The 27,409-nt window shown below is 39.8% G+C and overlaps 1 protein-coding gene across 2 annotated transcripts in view; it reads right to left on the reverse strand.

The window, feature by feature from the left end:
- MTHFD2L (methylenetetrahydrofolate dehydrogenase (NADP+ dependent) 2 like) overlaps positions 1 to 10,981 on the reverse strand; it is a 112,542-nt gene extending 101,561 nt beyond the window's left edge. For both annotated transcript variants that reach the window (XM_080659117.1, XM_080659116.1), the window contains exon 1: positions 10,740 to 10,981. In XM_080659117.1, coding sequence (XP_080515243.1) covers positions 10,740 to 10,849 — 110 coding nt within the window. In that variant the 5' untranslated portion in view covers positions 10,850 to 10,981. The remainder of the gene's footprint in view (positions 1 to 10,739) is intronic.
- Positions 10,982 to 27,409: the final 16,428 nt, after the last annotated feature.

Raw genomic sequence — 27,409 nt, forward strand, 5'->3', positions numbered from 1 at the left:
TCTATGTGCATGAGAGGTATTTGTCTGTAGTTTTCATTTCTTGTAATGTCTTTATATGGTTTTTGTACTAGGGTGATGATGCTCTCATAGAATGAGTTAGGAAGTATTCCATCCTCTTTAAGAGTTTCTGTAAAATTGCTATTATTTATTCCTTAAATATTTGGTAGAATTCACCTGTGAAAATACCTGACCTTTGAGCTTTCTTTATGGGTAGGTTTAAAACTACAAATTTAACTTTTTAATATACAGTGCTATTCAGGGTATTCATTTTTTCTTGAGTGAGTTTTTATATTTTGTGTCTTTGTACATTCTAATAATTAGTACGTAATTATGATAGACTAAATAAAGTTAAGATAAAATACACTTACTTTGAGTTTAAATTTTATTTTTCAAGATTAAGTAACAAACTTTTTTCACTGTTTACTATGAATTTCTAGTGCTCATTTTTTATTAATTAATTTAGTGGCTCTTTAATATTAAGAGAACAAGGACCTCTGTATTAGTAAATATTAAGGGTTGCAGATACAGCAACTAATTCCAGCATGGCTCATTTCTAAAAGATAAACATTAAATACTTTCCATAAATTAAATTGTGTCAGCAATATTCAGTTAGGGTAAAATACTGGATTACAAACGCAGGTTTATATGCTAATAAACTATAATTCACTCTTATAGTAAACAACATACATTTATATTTTAAGACACAAAACCACCTGAACTCCATGTTGCATTTTATATCATATAAATAGCAGTGCTGCTGCTGATGTGTCTTATAGTTGACTAGTAGCCCTGCACACGAATCCGTGCACCAGTAGCTCGCTGCTGCCCTCCTGTAGCTCCCTCTGCCCCCCGACCCCTCCTCATAGCTTGCTGCCCTGCCCCCTCCTGTAGCTCTCCGCCGCCTGCTTGTAGCTTGCTGCCCCACCCTCCTGCTGATCCGTGATCCAGTCATTATGTGGTCGGTCATTACACTTCATCATTACACTTCACAGTGTAACGACCATTTGCATATTACATCTTTATTATATAGGATTCTCTGTTCAACAGAATAATTTGTTCATAGGCTACTGTGAAACAGGCAATCACTGAAAATAATTCAGGATAATTACAGTCGAGAAACTACAAAGAGAATGTCAGAGTCAACACTGGCATAAATTGATTCCTGGCTTCTGAAGAGACAATATACAGATTAAACTTGACTGCAGTCTGTATGTTGGGGTCTGAGAGAGTGACAGTGCCTACTTTACTTTATAGCACTAAGATGCTAAGTTAGTTTGCTAATTATAGCTAACACTAGAGGCCTGCCTGCCGGCAATAAGTGCCAATTAGGGCTATCTTGCCCAGTCCCAATAGGGGCTGATCGGGGCCTCCGGCCCAGGGGAGGGACCGCGGGAGGTTGGTCGGCCGCGGGAGGTTGGCTGTGGGACTGCACTGACCACCAGGGGGCAGCTCCTGCATTGAGTGTCTGCCCCCTGGTGGTCAGTGCACATCATAGCAACCGGTTGACCAGTAGTTTGGTCGACCAGTCACAACAGTTGCTTAGGCTTTTATATATATAGATGATACAGCTTGAATTAGCTTGTGTTTATGGGTAAATATCCACAAGACTGCCACCCAATTATGACTTTGAGCATTTTCAATAGCAGCTGACCCATCCTCTTGATTTCCTCAGTCACTGAAGAGCCTCAACATGCCTGGCTCTGTGGGAGACACACTATAAATATATATAAAGTAACCTGGAATTAGTAGAGACCCAATGGGAGGATGCCTGTATCAGTCCATGTGCTAAAAGAACTGGTAAACACACATATTATCTAGCCCACATAATCCTTAGTGCATAAACAAATGAATTTTTCAACATGCACATTGTTGATATCAGCAAGAATTTAATTCCCTAGTTAAAGTTATGATCTCTGCCAATCCATTTTCCATACTGCAGCCAGTGATTTTCCAAATGTAATCATGTCAATTTCCTGGTAAAACTCCTCACTACATGCCCATTGTTTATTAAATTAACAAACATATATTAAGGAACTTCTATATAAAGGCACTATTCTATGCACCAGGAACATAAATAATAGTGCACAAAATAAATTTTCCAATTTCATGGAAACCATATTGTAGTTGAAAAAGACACAGCAATTTAAAAAATAAAAAAGCAAATATTTAATATATCATGTGTGAAAAAAGGAGGGAAAGGACATATCGAAAGGACAGGGTTATCATTTTATATAGGTGGGTTAGTGTCACTTCTCTGATTAACCAGGTGACATCTGAGCATAAATGAAGGAAATGAGGGAATGTCGTGTGAAGAAGAGAATTCCAGGCCAAGGAAACTGTACAGCAAGAACAAAGAACTTTAGGCAAGAGTGTACCTGGCATGTTCAAGGAATAGTAAGGAGGTCAGTGGCTGCCATAGAAAGAATAAGTGGACGACAGGGCATGAAGTCAAGGAGGGATGTCTGATTACATAAGAACATTCAGGCCTTTGAAAGGATGTTGGTTTTTACTGTGAGTGAGCTAGGAAGCCATTTGGAGATTCTGATGAGTGTCATGACTCCTCATTTTCAATCAGAACTGGTTAAAAGGTGGAGGAGAGTCTCTGGGAGCAAAGGGAGTGGGGGCACTAGGGTGGTATCTCAGGCAAAAGATGACAGTGGCTTGGGCAAGGGTGGTAGCAATAGGGGTGCTAAGTAGTATGATTCTGAATTTGAGGATGGAACCACTGAGATTTACTGAGATTGGGTGTTACGTGTGAGAAAAATAAGTCAAATTAGACTCCAAAAACGTTTAACCTGAAAAACTGAGAAAAGGAAGTTTTAACTAAAATCTAAGATCCTATAGCTTCAAGCCCGTGCATGAGCTTTCTTTGGCATCACTTCTAAAGAACACAGAGTTCACCAAGTCCCACACTACACACAGCTGCATTTCAATGTATCAGCTGCGCCAGGTTCTCAATCTGGATCTTCACATGCCCTGTTCCCTTGACCTGAAACACTTTTCCTTCTCCTTACTTCTCTAACCTCCCTACCAAATCCGTTCCTCCTTCACTTCCACATATATTCCTCAAGTCTCAGCTTAGGTACTCTGGGATATGTTCTCTGACCCTTTACCCTAGGGAACTGCCTCTATGAGCTCCCACGGCACCCAGCTCTTCCTCTTTTGTATTATCGTAAGTCCTTGTTAAAATTGCTGGATAGGACAGCAAGTGTATATTTACTATGATATCCTTAACACCTAGCAGAGTATGTGCACATCGTATGTGTTTATTAAACATTTGTGAAGTTACCAAAGAGTTGAAATGTTTATAATTTTTAAAAATTTGTAGCCACTGAAAATAATTATAACAGAGCAATATGTGAAAATATCCATTGTATAAAGTGAAGATAGGAAATGAAAAATTGTAGCTACATACATAATTATGACTCTTAAAATATGCATGCATATGGCTAAAGATTTAAAATATGCAAAATAAAATGGTGAGATAGGTAGTATTCTGGATATTTATCTATCTTAAAATGTTTTTTCAATGTCATCAAAATAGGTCTTCCTGAATTATATTAAAAGTGAGTAGATGCAAAATAGCTGTAAAATATATGAAAAGGGAAAATAATACAATTAACCTTACCACCCATTTTAATAAAGATTATTATAATCAATGAAATCATCTGTGTAACCCTCCCCTATCAAATAACCCTATCTTCTCCCATAAGTAAATACTATTCTGAAATTTTGATTAATAATTCCATTATTTTCCTTTATAATCCAATCTACTATTTGTATTTTAAACATTAAAGATGTAGCATACATTATATACTACATATATAATAACTAGAGGCCCGGTGCACAAAATTTGTGCACAGAGAGGGGGTGTCCCTCAGCCTGGCCTGCATCCTCTCCAATCTGGGACCCCTTGGGGGATGTCCAACTATCGGTTTAGGCCTGATCCACAGGCCTAAACCAGCAGTCGGACATCCCTCTCACAATCGGGGACTGCTGGTCCCTAACCACTCAACTGCCTGCCTGCCAGCCCAATTGCCCCCAACAGCCCTCCCCTACTGGCCCAATTGTCCCCAACTGCCCTCCCCCTCTGGCCTGATCTCACCCCCAACTGCCCTCCCCTGCTGGCCTGGTCACCCCCAACTGCCCTCCCCTGCCAGCCTGGTTGCCCCTAACTGCCCTCCCCTGCAGGCCTAGCTCCCCCCAACTACCCTCCCCTGCTGGCCATCTTGTGACGTGAGGGTGGCCATCTTGTGGCAGCCATCTTGATGACATGAGGATGTCACGCAAGAACCACCTAGGCTTTCATTAATATAGAATATTTCTCTAAGGCATATACCCAGGAATGAATTGCTGGATTATAGGATACATATGTGTGTTTAATGTATGCTAACCTGTTTTCCAAAGTAGTTCACAAGTCCATCAGTGGTGTATAAGTTTTTATTGCTCTACTTCAGGGGTCCTCAAACTTTTTAAACAGGGGGCCAGTTCACTGTCCCTCAGACCATTGGAAGGCCGGACTATAGTTTAAAAAAAAAAACTATGAACAAATTCCTATGTGCACTGTGGGCCCGGGATGAGTCAGCTGCTAAGCAGGACAGGCAGCGGCACCCAGCGGGCCGGATAAATATGTTCGGCGGGCCGTTATGTGGCCCACGGGCCATAGTTTGAGGACCCCTACTTCCTTGATATTGTCTAAGTTTTTAACTTAACCAATTAATTAAACGGCATTTCATTGTGGTTTTAACATGCATTTCCTTAATTACTAGAGGTTGGACATTTTAAAGGCTTATTGGCCATGCGGAATTCCTCTTCTATGGAGTGACTTTTCATCTCTTTTGACCATTTTTCTAATGGATTATTATTCTAATCTGTAGTCCTTATTTATATATTATGAACACTAATGTTATATCAGTGTATCAAATATGACCAGTACGTAGCTTCCTTTGGACTTATTTTATGGTTACTTTCAATGAAAAGTTCTTAATAAAAAATAATCTGAATATAAAATTAAGATTAAAATATTAAATTGTTTTAATGTATAAGAATATAAATTAATTACTTTTAAAATGTTAATTTAGAAAAGTTTTGAATAGAACTTTTTTATAGGTCCACTAATATATTTGTTAGTCAAATAAATATCTATATAGGTAAAAGCCTAAGCTTCCACCAATGGATTGGTGGATTGTTCCACTGTTGGACTGGTAGCTCTGATGCACACTGACCACCAGGGAGCAGATGTGGAAACATGGAACAGACTGATGAATCTCAGAGGGAGTGGGGGAGGGAGGGAAGAGATTAACCAGAGATCTTATATGCATACTAGAGGCCCAGTACACAGATTCCTGCACCAGTGGGGTCCCTCAGCCTGGCCTGTGCCCTCTCGCAATCCAGGACCCCTCGGGGGATGCTGGAGAGCCGGTTTCATCTGATCCCGCAGGCCAGGCTGAAGGACCCCACTGGTGCACTCGTGCACCGGACCTCTAGTTCAAAAAATGTCATTTTCATTACTTGGATATCTCTTTTTAGTCTTAAAAAAAAATGAGCTGGTTTGGTTAGAAAATCATAGTCATATTGCCATTAAATAGACATCAAAAGTGAAGTTGACCTTTGAGATATCTTTCACACAATTTACCCTAGCATTACTTGCTCAGGTGACATTTCCTGAAAAGGCAGAAATATTGCAAGTGACCCCCAAAGAAAGCAGAACAAGGGCTCTTTCAGTACTTTTTCTCCCCATATTGCTGAGCTAGCACTAACTGTGGATTTCTTAGGAAGCAATAAATCATGGGGACGGGGGAGAGGAGTATAGGGCAGCCCAGTGCAGTACTAATTACTTACCCCAAGCCAGAAGTCCTGAGTGTCAGCCCTAATTAGCAGTTATGAGCTTGGACAAGTCACTAACTGTGCTCAAAGGCATGCAATTTCCTCAGCTGTATAATGGGAATGTTCTCTGTTGACCTTACATAAAGAGATTTGACTAAAGAGCTAATTGGCTGATTTGCAAAAATGGCTCTCTCTCTCCTAGGTTTTGTTAAGTAACAGATGGAGACATATTCAGATAATCAGGAGCAATATAATATGGGACCAGAAAGCCATCAGCATTTAGTATTGTTTCTATGAGCTTGTTTATTTACCTATACTTCCCAGAAAATAAACTGTAACTATCCTAAACTCTGGTTATTAGAACTAAATGAAGTGTCAATTAACTAAAGCAAAATAGTAAACAGAAAAAATCAGCCCTGGCCGGTTTGGCTCAGTGGATAGAGCATCAGCCTGCGGACTGAAGGGTCACAGGTTCGATTCTGATCAGGGGCATGTACCTTGGTTGCGGGCACATCTCCAGTGGGGAGTGTGCAGGAGGCAGCTAATTGATGTTTCTCTCTCATTGATGTTTCTAACTCTCTATCCCTATCCCTTCCTCTCTGTAAAAAATCAATAAAAATATATTTAAAAAAAAAGAAAAAATCATGACTTTGCTTGTATATAAAATACTCCCTTCACAAAACAGTAAAATGCCAAAATCTACCCAAGATTAACAGTCTTCAACTTGAATACTTAGCATCTTGCTTCTGCAGCTAGGTTTCCATCTCATTTTAAACCAGACTTTAGAGCAGCAATTGTTTTATGAGAGCTGTTTTATGAAAAAGCTAATATAATCATTAACGAGTCAAATTTCTCTTCAGGTCCTAAGGTAGTTTAATTGCTTTGTATTGTAGGGCACAATTTGGAGATTTTGAATTAGAACTAACAATATAATAGAAATTAAACTCATGAGTAACAAATTCTGAGATTAATATTAGTCTGTGTTTTGCATCTACTAATTAATTTTAATCAGAAAACTTAATTTTGGACATATTACATTAGAACATATTATCTCTAAACAACCAGGACAGACATAAAACTAAGATACAAGACATTAAATGGTGAAATATTTAATTTCTAAATTGAAAATGGTATAAGAACTGCTGAGAAATCAAAACTGTAGCTATACAGCTATCATATCTCATTTTCATTAGAATAGGTAAAGCATTCAGATGGGAAAACCACACTATCATATTTGCCAACAAAACAAAATATGATTTTGAGAAACTGTCTTTGTTAGTCATTGGAACTATATCTTGGCTGAAATCAGTCTGTGGAAAATCAGCTTTAGTAATGGTCTTAAATAAAGTCTGGGTCCTTTCAGCCTCACATGAGGATAAAAAGATCTTTTATTAAGTAATTCTTCTATAAAGATATAAATATTGAATAAGTCCAGAGGGGAGAATCTGAAGAAAAATGAACAGCCTTCATGATAAAACTTGGTTTTTAATTATTAAATTCAACTACCTACTTTATAAGACATTAATATTTAAATAACATAAACCAGTATCTTTTTCTAAGTCCAAAATGTAGGGTGTTTTTTTTAATGTTAGCCTAGCTGCAAAAATTATAAAGCCATTGGCAATGATACATAAAGAAAAGTGAGGCTTCTATAAAGAGCTGTAGGCCAATACATAAATTTTTATAAATGCTAAAAGGAATCATAGCAGGAGGAAGAAAAAACAAATCTGCCAAATTAATGATTTTAGGAATAACAGAACAACAGGATAAACATGAAACAAAAACTTGGGCTATCCATTTACTGAAAGTTAGTTCACGCAGGATTATCTAAAGCAGGGTTTGGGGAAGTCCCTGCTGCAGGATACCTGCAAATCTGCTTTGAGCAAGACTTTAATTTAAAAGGTCTGTGTGGGACCTCCCCCTCAAATGGGATCGGTTCCTGCCCGGCTCCATGTACTGAAAAGCACTGAGACAGACTTATGTGCTATTTACAACCCAAAGACATTTTTAATTTGTAAACTCCTCACATAGCAAGACAAAGTAGGAAAACTCTAATCACCAAGAATGTTTTTTTATTTTTAACTTTTGGGCTACTTAGGGAATTCATTTTAGAAACAATAAGTTGCAACAAATAGAAGAGTTAATTTATTTCTTTGACATTAAATATATTTTCTTCCCATTAATAAGATCTAATTTCTCACAAATGGTGGGGGGACCTCTGCAAATCTTAAAGGAAAAAACATTGAGAAAAATGTTAAATGATACTTCAAGATTTTGTAACTTTCAAATTCTGTCAAACATTATCACTTGAAATTTCACTTGTCAAAAAAAACCTCCACTAAAGCCGTATTTACATATCCATTATTGCAGGTATCTAATTATTCAAAAATATAAAAAATACATTTTCATCTTTCATGTAAGGCTCTATATAACTCAGAAATTGATACTAAAATCTGTTAATTTCAAACTGTCAATATTTTTCAGTGGAGAGTTTATCACACTCAAAGACAATTTTCAGTAAAAATAACACTAAGGTTCAAATTTTAAGTCAATGGGAATGAAGTCAGATTTAGACCACATTCACTATGAAGAACTAGACAACTAATGTGTCACTACACATTTAAAAAATGATGACTGAGGATGGGGACAAGTGGGGAGGCAGACAGTGGCGACCTCTGGAAGATGGAATCTCTTCTCTCTGCTGGCCCTAGAAGAGAAAAGAGACACCAATAAGCATCAACACACTGTCCGAATTCCTCCCCACCAGAGACCCACCAGTCCACAGGTGTTTCTCAACCTTACAGCCATCCTCACCTTTATATCTGGTACTCAGTGCCAACAGGAGGATATCAAAGACACCACCCTATCCTAACTTTCAGTGCTGCCTTCAAAAAATAAAAACTATCAAAAGTATTGTTTATTTTTATACAGTTAAAATCTGCATCAAATGGGGCTGAAGGCAGCTGGGTCGAAATAACAGTTCTTATCTATATTAAGAAAAGCTTTCTAAAATTACTACTCTTGATTATCCTACCCTATATTATAAAAAGCTAATATGCAAATCGACCAAACAGCGGAATGACCGGTCTCTATGATGCACACTGACCACCAGGGGGCAGACACTCAGCACAGGAGCTTCCCCTTGGTGGTCAGTGCGCTCCCACAGGGGGAGTGCTGCTCAGAAACGCCGCTCATGGCTGGTGAGCGCAGCGGCGATGGTGTGGCAGGAGCCTCTCCTTCCTCCACCACAGCGCTAAGGATGCCCAACAGACGGCTTGTGGGAGCGGGCCTAAGCTGTCAGTCGGACATCCCCCTCAACCCCCTCAGGGGTCCCAGACTGCGAGAGGGCACAGGCCAGGCTGAGGGACACACCCCCACCCCAGTGCACAAATCTCGTGCACTGGGCCTCTAGTTTTCAATTATAAAGAGACTATTACATAAAACTTTTAAAAGATCTAAATTATCCATGTGGGGGGTGGGGGAGGCATCTGTACAAACCTAGTGGCTACAACCAAACACTTGGGTTGTAACTGTTGTGACTCCCATTCAGTAAACATGGAGGGGATAGGGTGAAGGGGTTGATTACATCAAGCTGGATAAGAGAAATTAATCAACTTGTACAATTTGAAAAAAGTTAACCTCATCCTGGAAAGAAGCCCTCAAACACTAAAATTTTTAAAAATCTAAATCAGTAGATAAAATAACTATAGTAGATAATTCCTTCAATTTTGTAATGCAAATAGAATTCTCCAGACACTCCTTTTCCTAGGTAATAAAGTTAGTAATTTCAAACAACTGGCAAATTCTTCCAGACACTACAAGAGCTTACACAACCAGAACTCTGAATCGGTTATTTTCTCACATATTCTTGTGGCAGACCTTGTCACTAAAAACTGCCTTCCCAAGTAATCATTTTTATTTCAGCTACTCAAGACTTACATCCAAATGCATGCAATGGGGACTTAAATTAAATAAGCAGCAGCTATATTCCACATTACTGATCATTACTTTCTCCGAGGTATTAATTATGCTGAACAATGGAGACTCAAAAAGACAATAAGACACCATCTCTGGCCAGGGAAACTGGCAGTGAAAGCGGCGCATTACTGGAAGCCTTGTACCGTAAGTCTGGAAACAGAATCTCTTCTGAACTCACTGGCTTGGGGACAAGAGAATATAATTTAACTCCTTAGATTTGCGTTTGTAACTGACGGAAGGGTCGTGTTGCAGGGCCCCCTGGCACACAGTTAAAACCGTGCTGTTCTGTATTTCCAAACTAGCCAGCAACAAGGTCCAAAGAGATGCAGCGAATATAAGACTCATCACTTCAACCGCGGTTTGGGAAGTGTCATACAGAAAAAAGACTGAGAAACCAAGATTAATGTCTGATTTTGAAAATCATTAAGAATGTTAGGGCTGAAAAAGATCTAACTCCGTATTACCAACAAAGAAATTCAGAAATTCAAACACTCATAACCACCCACGTGGAACAGCGCCCGCTCCTTTGTTTACCAATTACAATAACCCAAACAAAAAGAAATGTTTGGAAGGAGCAGACCACGCGTTTTCACGGCAGCTTTCCCGAGGGACTCAAATGTCTGCACAAATAACCCAACGGCACCAGCAGCGAAGAAGGGACAATCTGGTGCCGAAGCCCAGAGCCAAACACTTCCAAGTTGCCCGACTCCGCGCCAACTGGACAGGCCTCGTGGTCCCGGAGGCCAAGTTCGGAGCCGCGAAAGGCCTCGCCCCCGCCCCGCTGCGCCACGCTGCCACCCGAAGCCCCGAGCCGGGAGCGCGGGAGCTCCGCCCGCTCCGAGCGCCCGCACCGTGCTGCCCCCCTCCCGCCGGCAGCGCCTTCCCCTCCGGAGCGCGCAGAACCGGGGACACCAAGCGTCCGGCAGTGCTCATACCTCGCGCCACTGCTCCGAAAGGCCCGGAACGAGGGCCCGGCCGCTCCCGGCGCCCCCATTCGGCCCAGGCGACCACGGAGCAGCCAGAGGACGCGGGCGGACAGAGCCATGACCGCGAACCCCCGGCTTCCGGACGGAGTTCACCCCCGCAGCTCCGGTCCCGCAGCTGCTGGACGGGGTCCGCCCCCACCGGGCCCGGCGGGGGAGCAGCTCCCACCACCACCGGGTTCCGGGGAGCAGTGCAGGGGCGGGGCCAGGAGCCAAGCTTGGGCCGGGGGCCGGGGGCGGGGCTGAGGGATCTCCCCAGCGTCAGGGGGCAGGGTCGGGCCGCAAGGCTTGAGCTGGACGTAGTCTGGGGGGTTGCATCTGGAAGCCTGGTGGGTGGCCCTGTGGTTTGGCGACTTGGCTTCTCTCCTACTCCGCAAGCCGCAGATCTTCCCCGGGGGAGGACACAGGGAAGGCGGCTACCCTAATCCGTTCCCGCAGCACGCCCCCTTTCTTCCAAGCTAGGGCTCCCACCCACAGCCTCGGAGAGGCCACGAGGAATTTGATTTAAAGTGGGGAGGATCTCACTGGTTCTTTTGTTTCTGACTCCCTTGGTGCGACGTGTGGACACCTTGGGGGCTGGAGACAGAAACAAGGGTGTGAGTGTGTGGAGAGAAGAGGGGGACCTGACTGAACACGGCCTTGATTTTTAGGGTTTCTGTAGCTCTGCCTTATCATTTACCCTTTTGGGAGAGGGGAATAAAACTGAACAATGTCTATGGTTTTCCAGTCTATGATCAAGTTAACAGCCTAGGAACGCGCTGTTGTGTGTGGTGAGTTTGCACTGAGAAAGCAAAATATCAGCTCCCTTTGGAAAATCAAGACTGGCCATTCATTACACTGGGGTATGTTAAAAGATAAACTGAGCCAAATTTTTTAAAATTTTAAGTGTTTAGTTGAGCAAAAGTTGATTTGAATCAGGCAACATCCAATCTAGCAGATAAAAAGGAACTGTAAAAAATAAGTCTTTTATATAAAAGGGAGGGGAAACAAGGAAATTATACAGGCAAAAAGCAGGTTGGGCCCAGCTGGTGAACTCAGTGGTTGATTGTCCACTCATGAACCCAGGAGGTCAGGGTTCGATACCTAGTCAGGGCATATGCCTGGGTTATGGGCTCAATCCCCAATAGGGAGCATGCAAGAGGCAAGACGATTGATGAATCTCTCTCATCATTGATGTTTCTATCTCTCTCTTCCTCTCCCTTCCTGTCTGAAATCAACTAAAAAATTTTATTTAAAAAAAAAAAGAGCAGGACGGTTATTGCAGTTACTTTCCTTTGGGGATGGTGGGTAGATTACCTAACTAGTGATGATTGAGCGATTCCTGATTGACTGGTTTAAGAGTCTGATTCTGGTAGAGCTGAAATATAGGTAAGTCTTCATTTGGTGACATGAGGCTTAGCATAAGCCACTCCATTTGGGGCATGCTGTCTTGTTTTACTAGTATAACAACAGACACAGATAAAACCAGCTGCAAAGTCAAAGGAAACAATATTTCTCCCAAGGTCAGAAGACTGTAGGTATGAAGTGTCATCAAAATCCCTTTGACTGCTGCTTTCTTACTTAGACTCTTCTTCTCTAAAATCATAGACTGTCAGAAAATTTGCTGTTTAAAGTCATATCAATAAGAATGAAACATCCTACTCTTGTCCGGATGTCACAAAAAGCAACCTTTATTTCCAAGCTAGGTACAGAGCTTCAGATAAGGGATTTCTGGACACTATCAGATAGAGTTCAAAACACTGGATATAAGGATGCTCAATGATTTTTTTTTTTTAATTTGGAGAGGTTTTTAATGTTGCTAATGTGCAGACATGTGAATACTTTTACCAAAGTCATCATCTCCCAGCACTATCTTAACGCCTTTTTACCTGAACCATTTCTCAGGAGTCTTCATGAAGCTGGTAAGCCTGAGAGATGACAGGGTCCCTTGAGATTCCATATGAGAGATGAGGTAATGACTCCCTCTGTACAAAGGGAATGAATGCTTCCTTAATGCTTGCCATAAAAGTGATGGATTCCTTAAACTCAGATTCCTCCTCTGTGGCCAACCCACTACATATGCGGACTTTATCTGATCCTCCACATCTCTCTGTGATATGTGGGGCTCAAGAAACTGGAACAATGATGCTAATACTCTGGCAACTACTTTTTTTTTTTTTTTTTTTTTTTTTGGTTATATCATTTCACCATGTATGTGAGGGCTTATTTCTGAGCTCTCTTTCCTATTTCATTGTTCTACATGCCTGCCTTATGCCAGAACCATACTCTTTTGATTACTGTGGCTTTGGAATAAGTTTTGAAATCAGAAAGTGTGAGACCTCCAACTTTGTACTTTTTCAAGATGGTTTTGGCTATTCAGGGTCCCTTGAAATTCTATATGAATTTTAGAATGGATTTTTCTATTTTTGCAAAAAAAAAAATGCCAATTGGACTTTGATAGGGATTTCATTAAATCTGTAGATTGCTATGGGTCACATTAACATCTTAGCAATATTAAGTCTCCCAATCCATGAACACAGGATGTCTTTCCATTAATTTGTGTCTTCTTTAATTTTCTTCAGCAATGTTTTGTAGTTTTCAGTGTATAAATCCTCGGTTAGATTTTCTTCTAAGTATTTTATGCTTTTTGATGCTATTGTAAATGGAATTATTCTCTTCATATTCTTTCTGAATTGGTCATTTTTTTGCAACTACTTTTGCTGTAATGAATTTCTTTGTCTCTGTCCAGGAGTCTCATGTCTTCTGTAAGTCTTCATGAAACTGTGGAAGGCTAGTTTATTAGATTGTAGGTAGGACAAAATTAACTCCCTCATAAAGACACAAATTATAAGGAATGAAAGAAGGGTATCACTACAGATGCTAAAGGCAGTATCTGTATACTAGAGCAGTGGTCTGCAAACCGTGGGTCACGAGCCACATGTGGCTCTTTGGCCTCTTGAGTGTGGCTCTTCCACAAAATACCATGGCCTGGGCTAGTCTATTTTGAAGAAGTGGTGTTAGAAGAAATTTAAGTTTAAAAAATTTGGCTCTCAAAAGAAATTTCAATTGTTGTACTATTGATATTTGGCTCTGTTGACTAATGAGTTTGCCGACCACTATACTAGAGGCCTGGTGCATGAAATTCGTGCATGGGGGGCTGTCCCTCAGCCCAACCTGCACCCTCTCCAATCTGGGACTGCTGGCTCCCAACCACTCACCTGCCTGCCTGCCTGATTGCCCCTAACCGCTTCTGCCTGCCAGCCTGATCACCCCCTAACTGCTTCCCTGCCAGCCTGATCGATGCCTAACTGCTCCACTGCCAGCCTGATTGCCCCTAACTGCCCTCCCCTGCAGGCCTGGTCACCCCTAACTGTCCTCCCCTGTTGGCCATCTTGTGGCAGTCATCTTATGTCCACATGAGGGCAGCCATCTTTGACCACATGAGGGTTGGAGTGATGGTCAATTTGCATATTACCTCTTTATTATATAAGGATATAAAGAGCCAGGGTCCCTAACGACCAAAGCTCCACTGAACAGCGGAAGTCAGTGTTGGGTTGCCATGGCGACCCAGCACCTGACTGCCGAGGGGGCTGTGGGTCAGGCCCAGAGAGAGGCCTACAGAGAGAGGCAGGGTCTGATCCCCAGCCTCCGTGGCAGCTGTTGATTCACCAGCATCTGTGCCTCTGTTTCTCTCCAGGACTCCTCGGGGGCTGCTGATCAGCCCCCCTCTTTGATCAGGCCCAGAGATAGGCCTGGAGATGCTGACTGGCATATAAACCAACCAATCAGAACCAAATCTGGGTGAAGTGCCAGGAGTTAATGGCTGCATAGGAGGCGGAGCTTTTGACTGACCCATCAGAAACTAATCTGGGTGAACTGCAAAGGCAGAACCTAAGGTGGGGGCTGAGGAGGGTTTTTAAGGGCAACAGCTGAAGAAAGCGGTTCAATTTTTTCATGACTGGTTTGGTAATATAGTGCATATGGCTGGCTATCAGTCCAGATATAGGGATTATGTGTTTTTGTCCGCCAAGAGCATCTCCTCCTGCTGAAAAAGGCTCCCCCGTACCCATTTAAGCAATCTTATCCTGTATAATCTATCTATACTACTAAAAGGGTAATATGCTAATTAGACCGGGTTGACCAGCCATCTTCCAGACGTCTGACTTTCTTCCAGACAAAGCCATGGTGGTGGGGGCCGAGGCAGAGGCAGTTAGGGGTGATCAGGCCGGCAGGGGAGGACAGTTGGGGGCAAGATCAGGCTGGCAGGGGAGGGCAGTTAGGAGTGATGAGGCAGGCAGAGGCAGTTAGGGGCAATCAGGCCAGCAGGGGAGGGCAGTTGGGGGCAACCAGGCCAGCAGGGGAGGGCACTTGGGGGCGAGATCAGGCTGGCAGGGGAGGGCCGTTGGGGGTGAGATCAGGCTGGCAGGGAAGGGCCGTTGGGGGCAATCAGGCTGGCAGGGGAGGGCCGTTGGGGGCAACCAGGCCGGCAGGGCAGGGCACTTGGGGGCGAGATCAGGCCGGCAGGGGAGGGCCATTGGGGGCGAGATCAGTCCAGTAGGGGAGGACAGTTAGGGGTGATCAGGCCAGTAGGGGAGGGCAGTTGGGGGTGAGATCAGGCTGGCAGGGGAGGGCAGTTAGGGGCGATCAGGCAGGCATGCAGAGGCAGTTAGGGGCGATCAGGCAGGCATGCAGAGGCAGTTAGGGTGATCAGGCAGGCAGGCAAGTGAGTGGTTAGAAGCCAGCAGTCCCAGATTGCAAGAGGGATGTCCGACAACTGGCGGTCGGACATCCCCCAAGGAGTCCCCGATTGGAGAGGGTGCAGGCTGGGCTGAGGGAACACTCCCCTCCCCTCCATGCATGAATTTCGTGCACCAGGCCCCTAGTAATGTTGATAAAGTGATGCTATAAAAAGCTTACATGTTAATAAGATAATAATGCAATACATTTAACAACATAAATAAAATATAAATTTTAAACAGAAATCATCAAAAATTGATCCAAGAAGAAATTTAAAATATTATAACTCTATATAAATTTTAAAAAATTAATTAGTAATTAATAATCTCTGACAAAGTATTTCCAGGCATAGTGGTCTTCACTGGTGATTTTTTTCAAACATTTAAGAGAAGAATAATAATGACCCTATGCAAATTTTTCAGAAAATAGAGGAGAAAGGAACACTTCCCAACTCACTTTATAAGGCCACCATTGTATCACAAGAAAAGACAACTACAGACCAATATTCCTCAACATAATAACAGAAATCTTTAAAACAATAATAAATAGTATAAAGCAATATATTATAAGGGTAATATATCATTAACAAGTAGGAATATAAGTGGTTCAACATTCAAAAATTAATATGTAATTCTTGGTAGCAACAGATTAAAGAAGAAAAATAATGATGATCTCAATAGATGTAGAAAAAGTATTTGACAGAATTCAATATTTATTCATAATAAAAAATAAAAAACTTTCACAAAACTAGAAATATTCATCAAGCTGGTAAAATGACACCTATGAATACTCACAAATAAAATCATACTTCATGGTGAAAGACCCCTAAGATTAAGAACAATGGTATTTTCTCACTATTTCTACATTATATTGTACTGTTCATCTGGGGCTCACTAAAAAAAGGGTACAAAAGAACTTTTGGGATGATAAAATGTTCTAGGTTTTTATTATGGTATGATACATAATGTATACATTTTTCAAAACTCATCAAATCACACACTTAAAATGAGAACATTTTATTGTATGTAAATTATACCTCAATTAAAACAGATAAAACACAAGGGTTAAGCATGGTTGATTCTCTGGATGTAATCCACATCCCTCACTCACTAAGAAGCCTCTTTTCTTTTTTAAACATTTTTATTGAGTTCAGAGAGGAAGGAAGAGGGAGAGAGATAGAAACATCAATGGTGAGAGAGACTCTTGATCAGCTGCCTCCTGCATGCCCCACACTGGGGATCAAGCCCATAACCCAGGCCTCAATCCGGGCATGTGCCCTGAACAGGAATGGAACCATGACTTCCTGGTTCATAGGTCAACGCTCAACCACCAAACAGAAGCCTCTTTTTTAAGAGTACATGTTTATACCACTTTTATTTCCCATAATTAATTTGGCCACTAGAGGGAATCCATGTTTCATAAACCCAAAAGCTTGGCATTAACTTGAATAGCATGTCATCTCTGGATATAGATGCACAGAAAATAATAATACATGTGAAAACTTTCATTAACAGATTTGTAAGAATTTAGTAATAAGTTTGATAAAACTCTTTTTGGCTATAACAGGAAATAAAAATGTTACTTGTGGATGGGATGAAGCTCTTTTCATTAGTTTATTGAAATAGTGAACCCAATCTTGACTTCCATCTAAATGTTGTGAGTCATTTGAACATAACCTTGGAATATTTTTATTGATGAGAGAGGGAGAGAGAGAGAGAGAGACATCAGTTTGTTGTTCCAATTATCTATGCATTCATTGGTTGATTTTTTGTATGTGTCCTGACTGGGGATTGAACCCGCAGCCTTGCTGTATCCAGATGATGCTCTAATCAACTGAACTGACCATCCAGGGTACCTTGGAATATTTTTTAAATAAGGCTATACTTTTGTTTACAAAACTTATACATGTTCATTATAGAAAATTTGAAAGTTGTAGAAAAGCTGAATGAAAGAAGAGAAAGAGGAAGAGGAGAAGAATTATAAAAGCCACTATCATAAGATACACAGTCTGCAAATAAGAATACTGTCAATATTTAGGTGTATTGCCCCTAGAGCTTTTATTTACACATTAATTTTACTTGATTGTAATCATATATAACATGGCCACCAGAGGGAACCCATGGTAGAATTTAACCACTATTTGGTATCTAAAATAAAGTACAAATTAAATATTTGTTCATAATGTGGAATATTCATAATTATGTTAATTATGTTTCTTTGAAGTGTTTTAATAGTTCTCACCTAAGAAAGTTATACTAAAAGCTTATTAATATTTAGTAGCCACATAAAATGGTTCATATTTCTTTGGTGGCTCTAACTCTTAGGCAGGAAAATCTAATCGAGTATCACAACTAGAAAAGGGTGGGAAGTGGATGGCAGAATCCTTTCTTCTTATTCTAAACTTAGAGGTCCGGTGCACTGGATTCGTGTACTGATGGGGGGCGTGGCCTGCAGGGATTGGCCGCTGTGGAAGCTCCGCTCATCCCGGTCAGCGGAGCAGCTGTGGATCCGCCCTCTGAGTGGCTGCTCCCTGGTCTGGCATCTTCTGTAAAGCAGGAGCACTCGCTGCTCCAGGGGACCTGATTGGGGCTGGGCCCAGGGACAATAGCACTGAGAGGCAGCAGAGTAGGGCTCAGTCCCGCAGTGGCCACGAACCCACCTCCCAGCCTCCAGGGTCAGCTCTGTGAGCCCAGCGGTGGTGCTGCGTGCCCTGCAGGCGTCCTGAGGAGGTGGTGGGAAGCGAGGAGGAGGAGCCTGGGGTGAGGAGGCAATGATCACAGCCTGGGTTCCTGCCTATCAGCCCGGGGTTCGGGAGCAGCCGCTCATCCCGGTCAGCTGAGCAGTGCTCCCACTGTGGTAGTGCACTGACCACCAGGGGGAGCTTCTGCATTGAGCATCTGCCCCCTGGTGGTCAGTGCACATCATAACAACTTTTCGACCAGTTGTTCTGCCATGTAGTCGCTGGGCTTTTATTATATAGGATAATCTCCACTTAAATGGTTAGAGGAGAAATTGTAATCTATGACCAGGAAAAAAATCTCAGACAAAAACAACAGTTTTTACATTATTTACATATTAAACTTATGATGCATTCCCAAGGAAAAAGAAATTGTAAATACATTTAACTTATTTGTACCTTGCTACATAACAAAAACATATTCATGTTTAAGTGGATGGGACAATGAAATGGATAATAAAGAGTAAATAGTTTTGAGCCTTGTTTGTGGAAGTTACTTGTACATTTATTAAAGTCCATTTGGCACAAATGTATATTTTAACTGATAGAGGGGATAAAGGGAAGAGAGTTCACATAAATGTTATTATTAAAAATAAATAGTATTTTTTAATATTTATGGAAAACATTATTATATTCTTGGAATAGGTTTTGTGTTACATCATTACCTTTTCTTTTATTTAATACTTAAAACAGCTTTATAGAGTCTAAAGGGAATTACTCTCATTTTACTCTCAGATTTAGAACCTGAGGCTCTAAGAGGTTAACTAACTTTTCCAAAGTCACACAGCTAGTATGTGCCAAAGTTAGGGTTCACAGATAAGTCCACCTGGCTATCACATCCATACCGTTTAATCTACACACTCTATTTTCAGGAACTTCCATGTATGTAAAACGCTTTCACAGCAGAACTTCTTTATCCCACTTTAAGATGAATCATCTTCATGATGTTGTACTTGAAGAAACCTCAGCCTAAAGAATTAACTTAAAAGAAATATTTACTTCAGTCCCAGGAAAGAACTTCAAAGGGCAATTTCATTTCTAATCCAAACCAAAGATGATATTCTTGGTTTAATTCTACTACTTTATCAAATAACAATATCAAATAACAATATAGGGAGTGGCTGGCCCTTTTACTTATGATTGCTTTATTGCCTTCATTGTCTAGGGCAGGCGTGGGCAAACTTTTTGACTCGAGGGCCACAATGGGTTCTTAAACTGGACCGTAGGGCCGGAACAAAAGCATGGATGGAGTGTTTGTGTGAACTAATATAAATTCAAAGTAAAGGAGTGGAGGGGAGAGCAAGAGAACCCTCCGCTCTTTCGGCTCCGTGGGCCAGATAGAACAGCCGAACGGGCCGGATCCGGCCCGCGGGCTGTAGTTTGCCCACGGCTGGTCTAGGGGCTATTATATTTTGGTAACTATAACATTATTTATGTACACAGATGATTTTATTATATTGATTGGTTTTATAAGACACTTTCCTGGTACTATATTTGAGTGGAAATGAAATGCTTTCTTAGCCTCTAAAACAGGGGTGGGCAAACTTTTTGACTCGAGAGCCACAATGGGTTCTTAAACTGGACCGGAGGGCTGGAACAAAAGCATGGATGGAGTGTTTGTGTGAACTAATATAAATTCAAAGTAAACATCATTACATAATAGGGTACGGTCTTTTTTATTATTATTATTTCAATAGTTTTATTCATTTCAAATATTTTAACAAGAAGAATGTAAACACTAATTATTATCATTTGAAACTTCAAAAAATGGAGGCATCATAGCACAATAACATACCTTATATGGAAGATGGCAAAGGCAAAATAAAATTGCCTAACAAAGGAAAGGTACAAAAGCCTTTCAAATTAAACTTAAATATAATAAAATAATTTAAAACTAAAACAAATAGAAAAGAACAAAATGTGTAAACAGTAAATTAAACATTTTCTTTAGTGCAACTTCCAAATTATGCCCGGGACATAGATGTAGATGGCAATATAGACTGGGTTGAAAGGTTTTTGGTCTTTAAAACATCAACTTCAGTGGGAACAGTGTTGTTGGTCTCCTTCTTAGCTAATGCTCTGATACTGTGCTCTCCAGGGGCGTGTCTCCCTACATCACCACGATAACGTGTCTACGCATTCCCAGGGTGATGTCGGGGGACACGTCCGCGGGCATTACAAGGAGCCTCTGGAAGATTGAGAGGTTGTTCCTTCTACTGAATGGGCGGATATAAATCCACCCACTCAGAAGAAGGAGCTGCGGCCGTGTTTCCCGACGTTGCCATGTTAACACTGCTGCTGGTGAAGGAGCGGAGGGGAGAGCAAGAGAACCCTCTGCTCTTTCGGCTCCGTGGGCCGGATAGAACAGCCGAACAGGCCAGATCCGGCCCGCGGGCCGTAGTTTGCCCACGGCTGCTCTAAAACTAGAAGAGAATAAATAACATCCCCATAATATGCTTTGTTGAAGTTTTTAACTGATATGGTGTAAAAAGGAATAAATTTGGGAATCATACCTGTAAACATATAACAGTAAAGGCAGTTTTGCACTTACTGATGAATTTACAAATACAGAGATTTTAAAATTTAATTTAATAATCATTTATTCAGCATATACTATGTGCCTATATTAATGAACTGTTAATGGATTAAATGATCTGTAGATATTGCTAAGAATGCATTAAACATCCATTCTAGATTTTAAAACTCTTAATAAAATATGACTGACTGCACACTTACTGTTAGGGTGTCTAAAGAACTCAAGAAAATATCTCAGCACTATAACAAGTACAAAAAAAAAAAAAGATCAGATGAGTGGCAAATGAAATTAAACCCAGTATTTAATATTGCTAAAAATAAACATTGGAAGATATAGCATAAGATGTGAGTCAAATAGACTGCCTACTGAATACCACAAATAAGCAGACAGCGACCAAGTCACGGTAATGTTAAACCAGAGGGGCCTCGCACGTGTGGAGGGCCTGGTTCCAAAGGGGAAAAGGGTAGTACTAAATTGAGCATGCCTGATTCATTCCTTCCAAGTAAGGTAACTTATTTCTCCTCCTATCAGAATGATAAAAAGGACAAGTAAAGACTAGACATATTCTTTAAGTTCACCAGTTCAATTTTAAAAGAAAGATAAGTGATGGAAAAGTATTCTTCCAACAGATATTTGTAAGTTATTAAACATAACAATACTAACAACCTACATGTATAATAAGAGCCAAAAGTCAGCATGGTGTCTAATGGTAGAAAAATAGAAGGAAGGGATTAAAAAGCTAAAACTGAGACAGGATGTCCAGAACAACCATTATTATATAACAGGTTTGGGAAAGTACTAGACAATGGAATTAGACAAGGAAAAGAAATGAGATATAGAGATTAGAGCAAAAGAAACAAAATATTAAAAGCACCCTAATTATATTTATATGAAACTTCTTAAATAACTAGTGATACATTCCAGCAATAAAATACTCTGCCCCACATCTCTCCACCTCTAGGGAAATATATGAAAATACTCACTGAAATTGAATATTCACCAAAACATATTTTTACACAAAGCACGGGAGGTACAGAACAATATGCATGGTATTTCTTCATGTGTACCATAAAAAAGAAGTGTGTGTGTGTGCATGTTGTAGACTACAATAGGCTATTACATACACACACAAATAAACAGATATACTGATTTATTTATAGACTATTTTATTCCAACAATGATACACACATGCAGAAAATTAATAATCCTCACAGGTTCTGGGAAGGAAAATGGAAGATCCGGAGTAGAAGGGAGAGGCTTGAGGGTTGTTTGTTTGTTTTTTACTGGATAACTGTTTTTACCATTTGAATTTTTATAATGTGCATACACTTTTCTGTAGATATTTCTCTCTCTTCCGCATCCAGCGAGGCTAGAGAGCAATGCGGTTCCTGAATAGGGGCTGCTGGGGATTGAGAAAATGAAAGAAAGAGGCAGACACAGAGATAGAAGGAAAAAGCTGGGGCTAGGTGGGACCACTGTCCTCTGACAGGGACAGGGACCCAGAGCCAATACAGCGTGTTTATTTTATACAGCAAAAAACAGAAAGTTTTACTAAAAGTCAAGACAAAGGAGATTATGTGCATTCTTGGGTGGGCCTGTGTCGTATTCATTCCTGGTGCTTGGCTAAATTTAAATAACAAAACCCACCCCCTGGCACCTGGGCTGAAGGTCAAGCTGACAACACTCCTGTCTCTGGCAAAGCGTGTTTCCAGGACATGGCTTTGCCAACGCCACTGGATTCAGCTGACAATAATTAAAGAAATGCTCATGTGCCTTCCCAGGTGCTCTCTACACTTTTCCTTCAATAAAAAAGTATAACCAGTTTACCTACTTTATGGTGTACGTTTTAGCTTCTGAATGATTAGCAGTATATGCTTATGCAATGACCATAAAGGTAGTTAGGAGTTTGGATCTTTCTGTCAAAGGACTATGAAACTTCGAAAGGCTCAAGGAAGACGGGGATAGTTCTTGGGTCAACTAACAGTGTTTTGTATGTTTTGGGGCATACCAGGAGAATAAATAACAAGAAATTTTATAAATAATCCAATTGTGTAAGCCACTTGTTATAGACTGAATTTTGTCCTCCAGTTCATATGTTGAAGTTCTAAACCTCACTACTTCACCATGTGACCTTATTTGGAGATACACTATTTTAAAAGGGAATTAAGTTAAAATGAGGTGCTGGGGTGGGCCTTAGTCCACTATCATTGGTGTTTTTATAGAAAAGGAGATTAGGACACAGACACACACAGAGGGAAGACCCTGTGAACATACACGGAGAAGACGACCATCTGTAAGCCAAGGAGAAAAGTCTCCGAAGAAACCAGCCCTGAGGACACTTCGACCTTAGACTTCTTTTAGCCTCCAGAACTATGAGAAAATAAATTTTTGTTAAGCCTCTCAGTCTGTGGTACTTTGTTACGGCAGCTCAAGCAAACTAATACACCACCTAAACCAGGGACACTGGCTACGTGGTAGACAGCCCTTGAAGGAGAAGAATGACCTGATGAGATCTGCTCTGTAGAACAATCACTTTGCAGTAAATAAGACTGACAGGATGGGACAGCCTGGAGTCTGGGGGACTGGTTAGGAAGTTATGCCAAAGGTCTAGTGAAAGCTGATAAAAGGCATAATTAAGGCAATTTCACAGAGAAGGAAGAGAAGGTGTTACATGTGAGAATTGTTAAGGGGGTGGAAATGGCAGGACCTAGAGCCCAGTTGGATGCAAAGCAGAAGGAGAGAGTCAGTCTATGATGAAGCCAAGTCCCCTGGCTTAGGCAACTGACTGAATTGTTTATAAAGTAAAACGGAAAAAAAAAAAAAAAAGACAGAGAAACAGTGGGTCCCCATTGAACTCTGGGGAGAGCTAATGAAATTTCAGTAGTTACATGTTAACATCAGCAACAAAGGCGAAAATGCAGAGACAGGCTTAAATCCAGGTTAAGATCGTAGAATCTGATAACCAGTGAAGGGAGGCTGGTAGAGTTGGCAAGGAGGAGCAGTCAGGATGTCTTGGCCTGGTGAGTTACCGTGTCATGGGAAAGAAATGCACCTCACCCAGAAATACACAGAGGGTCTCTTTCTGGAGGTTTTATGTCTCAACATTCCACAGAGGCTGGGTGCAACCAGGGTGGAGCTGGCCCTGCTGGCTGAAGGGGAAGTATTGGAAGAAAATGGAGATAACAATTGGCATCCTGCCTTGGCTCTGCCTTTAACAGGATTTTTTAACCTTGGGCAAGTCAGTTGCTTTCTCTTTGCTTCATTTCCTTTCACTAGCAAAATCAGGGTGAAAATGAAATGATTCTAATTGTGACACTTAATTGGATAATTAATAGTTACAGAGCTCAGGAAAAGCCTCCCGGTGGAGGTGATTAATGAACTAAAAGCTGAAGAATAAATTAAAATTAACCAGATGAATGAGCTAGGAGGTGAGGAGGAGATGAAAGACGTTCCATCTTGTAAGACCCAGAGCCAAAACAGAAAACAAATGGTATTTTCAGAGAACCAAGAAGTGTTCTACTATGACTAGAGCAGAGTCTCATAGGGACAAAGTGAGAAAACCCAAATTATAAGCTGTTAAGTAATTTTCTCAAGATTGCATAGCTAATAATGCTATTCATTATTGAGCATGTCATCACCAGGACTTAAATTTAAACTGTTAATCATATAAAGCCTCCCAACAACAGACCATTGACAATACTCTTATAGTTCATAAACAGAGGTCTTTAAATAACACTTAAATTTTTTCTTCTCATACCTGTTTGTTAAACTTATTTCTAAAGATTTTTTATCTGAATGCTATTATAAAGGGTGTCTTTTATGATAGTCTATATGATGTCTTTAAAACTACACATTCCAATTTTGTATATTATTTTGTACCTATCAGCCTTCTAATTACACATTTGTAAATTATTTTGCATTTTCTACATAGACAATTATGTCATCTGCTACTAATATCAGTTTTGTTTCCCATTCATTATAAAATTTAAAGTCTTTTTCTAAATTTACTGCACTGGTTAAAATTTTCAGTACAAGCTTGATTGGAAGTGATAGCAGATACTCTTGTTTTGTTCTCACCAAACCTCTTAAACATTTAATCACTAGGTATAACATTTATTGTAGATGGTTTATGGGTTTATGAGGTTGAGGAAGTCACCTGCTATCAAGAATTTCTTCCATTTCCTTTTAAATCACAAGTGCATGTTGAATAACGCTTTTTTTTTTTTTAATCCTGGAATTTCCACTCTGAGTTCAAACTATGGTGAGATGGTCATGCTTGGACCTAATGAACTTCTGAGGTGTCCTAGAGATGAAGGTAGGGCCCTGTGGTCTGGGAACAGCAGTTGAAAAGTTCAGAATTAATTTAATTGAGAACTTAAACAGGAACACGGAACATTGTCCTTGAGATTTGGACAACATATTCTCTCCCCACCCAATAATAAATGAGCTCTTCATTAGATTCTAAAAGAAAGTCAAACAAACAAAAATAGATCAAAAATATTTCCAGGGATATTGCTAAACAATATATGACAAATATTCTATGATGGCAGCTTGGGAGATAACATGAAGGTTACCAAACCTACAGAACCTTGTAAATAGAACTGCATGTATTGTATGCATATTATATAAATAGTAATAAATGCTTGCTGACTGGTTTATTGCTGAAAAGGTCCTATCTTTCATTTTAACTGACATTATTCATAGTCAATGGTAGAAAGTTGTGGTAGTACATACAGAACATTGTATCCTAAATACATGGCTAGTGTAATAAATATCTCAGACAAATTTGCTTAAAAAATACATATATTTTGTAGCTGTTTTTAAAACCTACTAAATAATATGAAATCACTTTGGGATTTTAAATAATTTTTTGGGAAAGGCAGCACTCCCATTTTTAGTAATCAAATGGTCTCCTTTCAGAGCCACATTGAAAGATGGAAAATTAATTTGCTTTGCCCCTGAGGATTTTCCTGAGGATTTATGGATGACAATCATTATCAAACAGACTAAAGACAGGTACAGGAGATGCCAAGGTATCTTGAGGCAAAATTTTGCTTCTTAAGTAGATTGATATTTTTAAAAAACTGAAGACTTGAATGAATTATAAATGCACCTTTTATGTAATGTATTATTTACCTGCTATAATTATCCCCACTAAACATGTAAGTGATTAAAATGACTATAAGTTGTCTATGGAATTCAAAACGAGAGTACCTGTTATTATCATTTCCATTCAAGCTTGTATTGAAGATTTTATCCAGTGAAGAAGGCTAGAAAATATATTAAAATGTATAAATAGAAAAGCAAAATTTCCATTAATAACAGATGACATAATTGTCTATGTAGAAAATGCAAAATAATTTACAGATACATAATTAAAAGGCTGATGGATACATAATAATATATAAAAAACATAAAATGCAGTCTTTAAAATACCATTTATAATAGCATCCAGCTACAAAAGGCTTTAGAAATAAGTTTTTTTTAAATAAGGTACAAGAAAAATGTTTTAATATTATTTAAAGACCTTCGTTTATTAATTATATTCAGTTCACAAAATTTAAGATTTACTATTGTTAAGATGCATCAACTACTCCTACCAAAACTGACCTATAAATTCAAGGCACTTTTACTCAAAATTCTCATATTTACAAGCTGATTCTAAGGTATATATGAAAGGACTAAGAAAATAATGTCAGGACATTTGCCTTTTCACTTATCAAGAATTTTAATAATGCTATAGTAATTAGGAAGGTATGACACTGTAGGTCCGAATGTATTGACTGATAAGGAAGAAAACAGAGTCCCAAAATCATACATACTTGTTATCTTAACTTATGGTAGAAATTGAAAAATGATGAAGTTTTGTAAATGGTGCTGGGACAATTGGTTATCTATGTGTGAAAAAAATTATTTCTACCTCATATTTTAGAGCACAAAAATCAATTCTGAGTTCTAAATATAAAAGACCAAACTATTCAATTTTTAGGAGACACTATAGAAAATATTTTTATTACTTTGAGAAGAGACTAGCCATCACAAAGTTATAAACTTTATTTTAAAAAACACCACACATGCAACATTTTGCCAATATATAAGTTACAAATGATTAATAGACAAAATGTTTGTTTTGAAAAAAACTTTTATGAAATGGAAAATAACAGAACATATGGGAAAAATAAATAAAATTTCACAGAGAATATAATACAAATGGCTCATAAGCAAGCAAAAAGGGAAATGTGAATTAAAAACCATAATAAGATAGCATTATATAGAATTTGGCAATAATTTTAAGTCTGACAATTCCAGTGTTGGCCAATAGGTGGAGGAAGAGGAACTTTCATGAATTGCTTTTGGGAAGAATAAATCCGTACAAGCACTTGGACAATGGTATTCTTTGGTGAAGTTAAAGATGTGCATACCCTGAGAACCATTTATTCCCTTCCTATATTTTTATCCTAGATTATCTCTGACACGTGTAGCAGGAGACCAGTACAAAAATGTTGAGAGCTGTATTTTTCATAATAGCAAAACTGTAATTTCAACCTAATAGTGGAGCAGATAAGTAAATGTTGGTGTTGTCATAAAATGGAATAACAGCTCATTGAACGCGGGAACACCAGCTCTGGTCGG

Source organism: Plecotus auritus (assembly GCF_963455305.1).
Source record: "Plecotus auritus genome assembly, chromosome: 1".
NCBI classification, from domain to species: Eukaryota; Metazoa; Chordata; class Mammalia; order Chiroptera; family Vespertilionidae; genus Plecotus; species Plecotus auritus.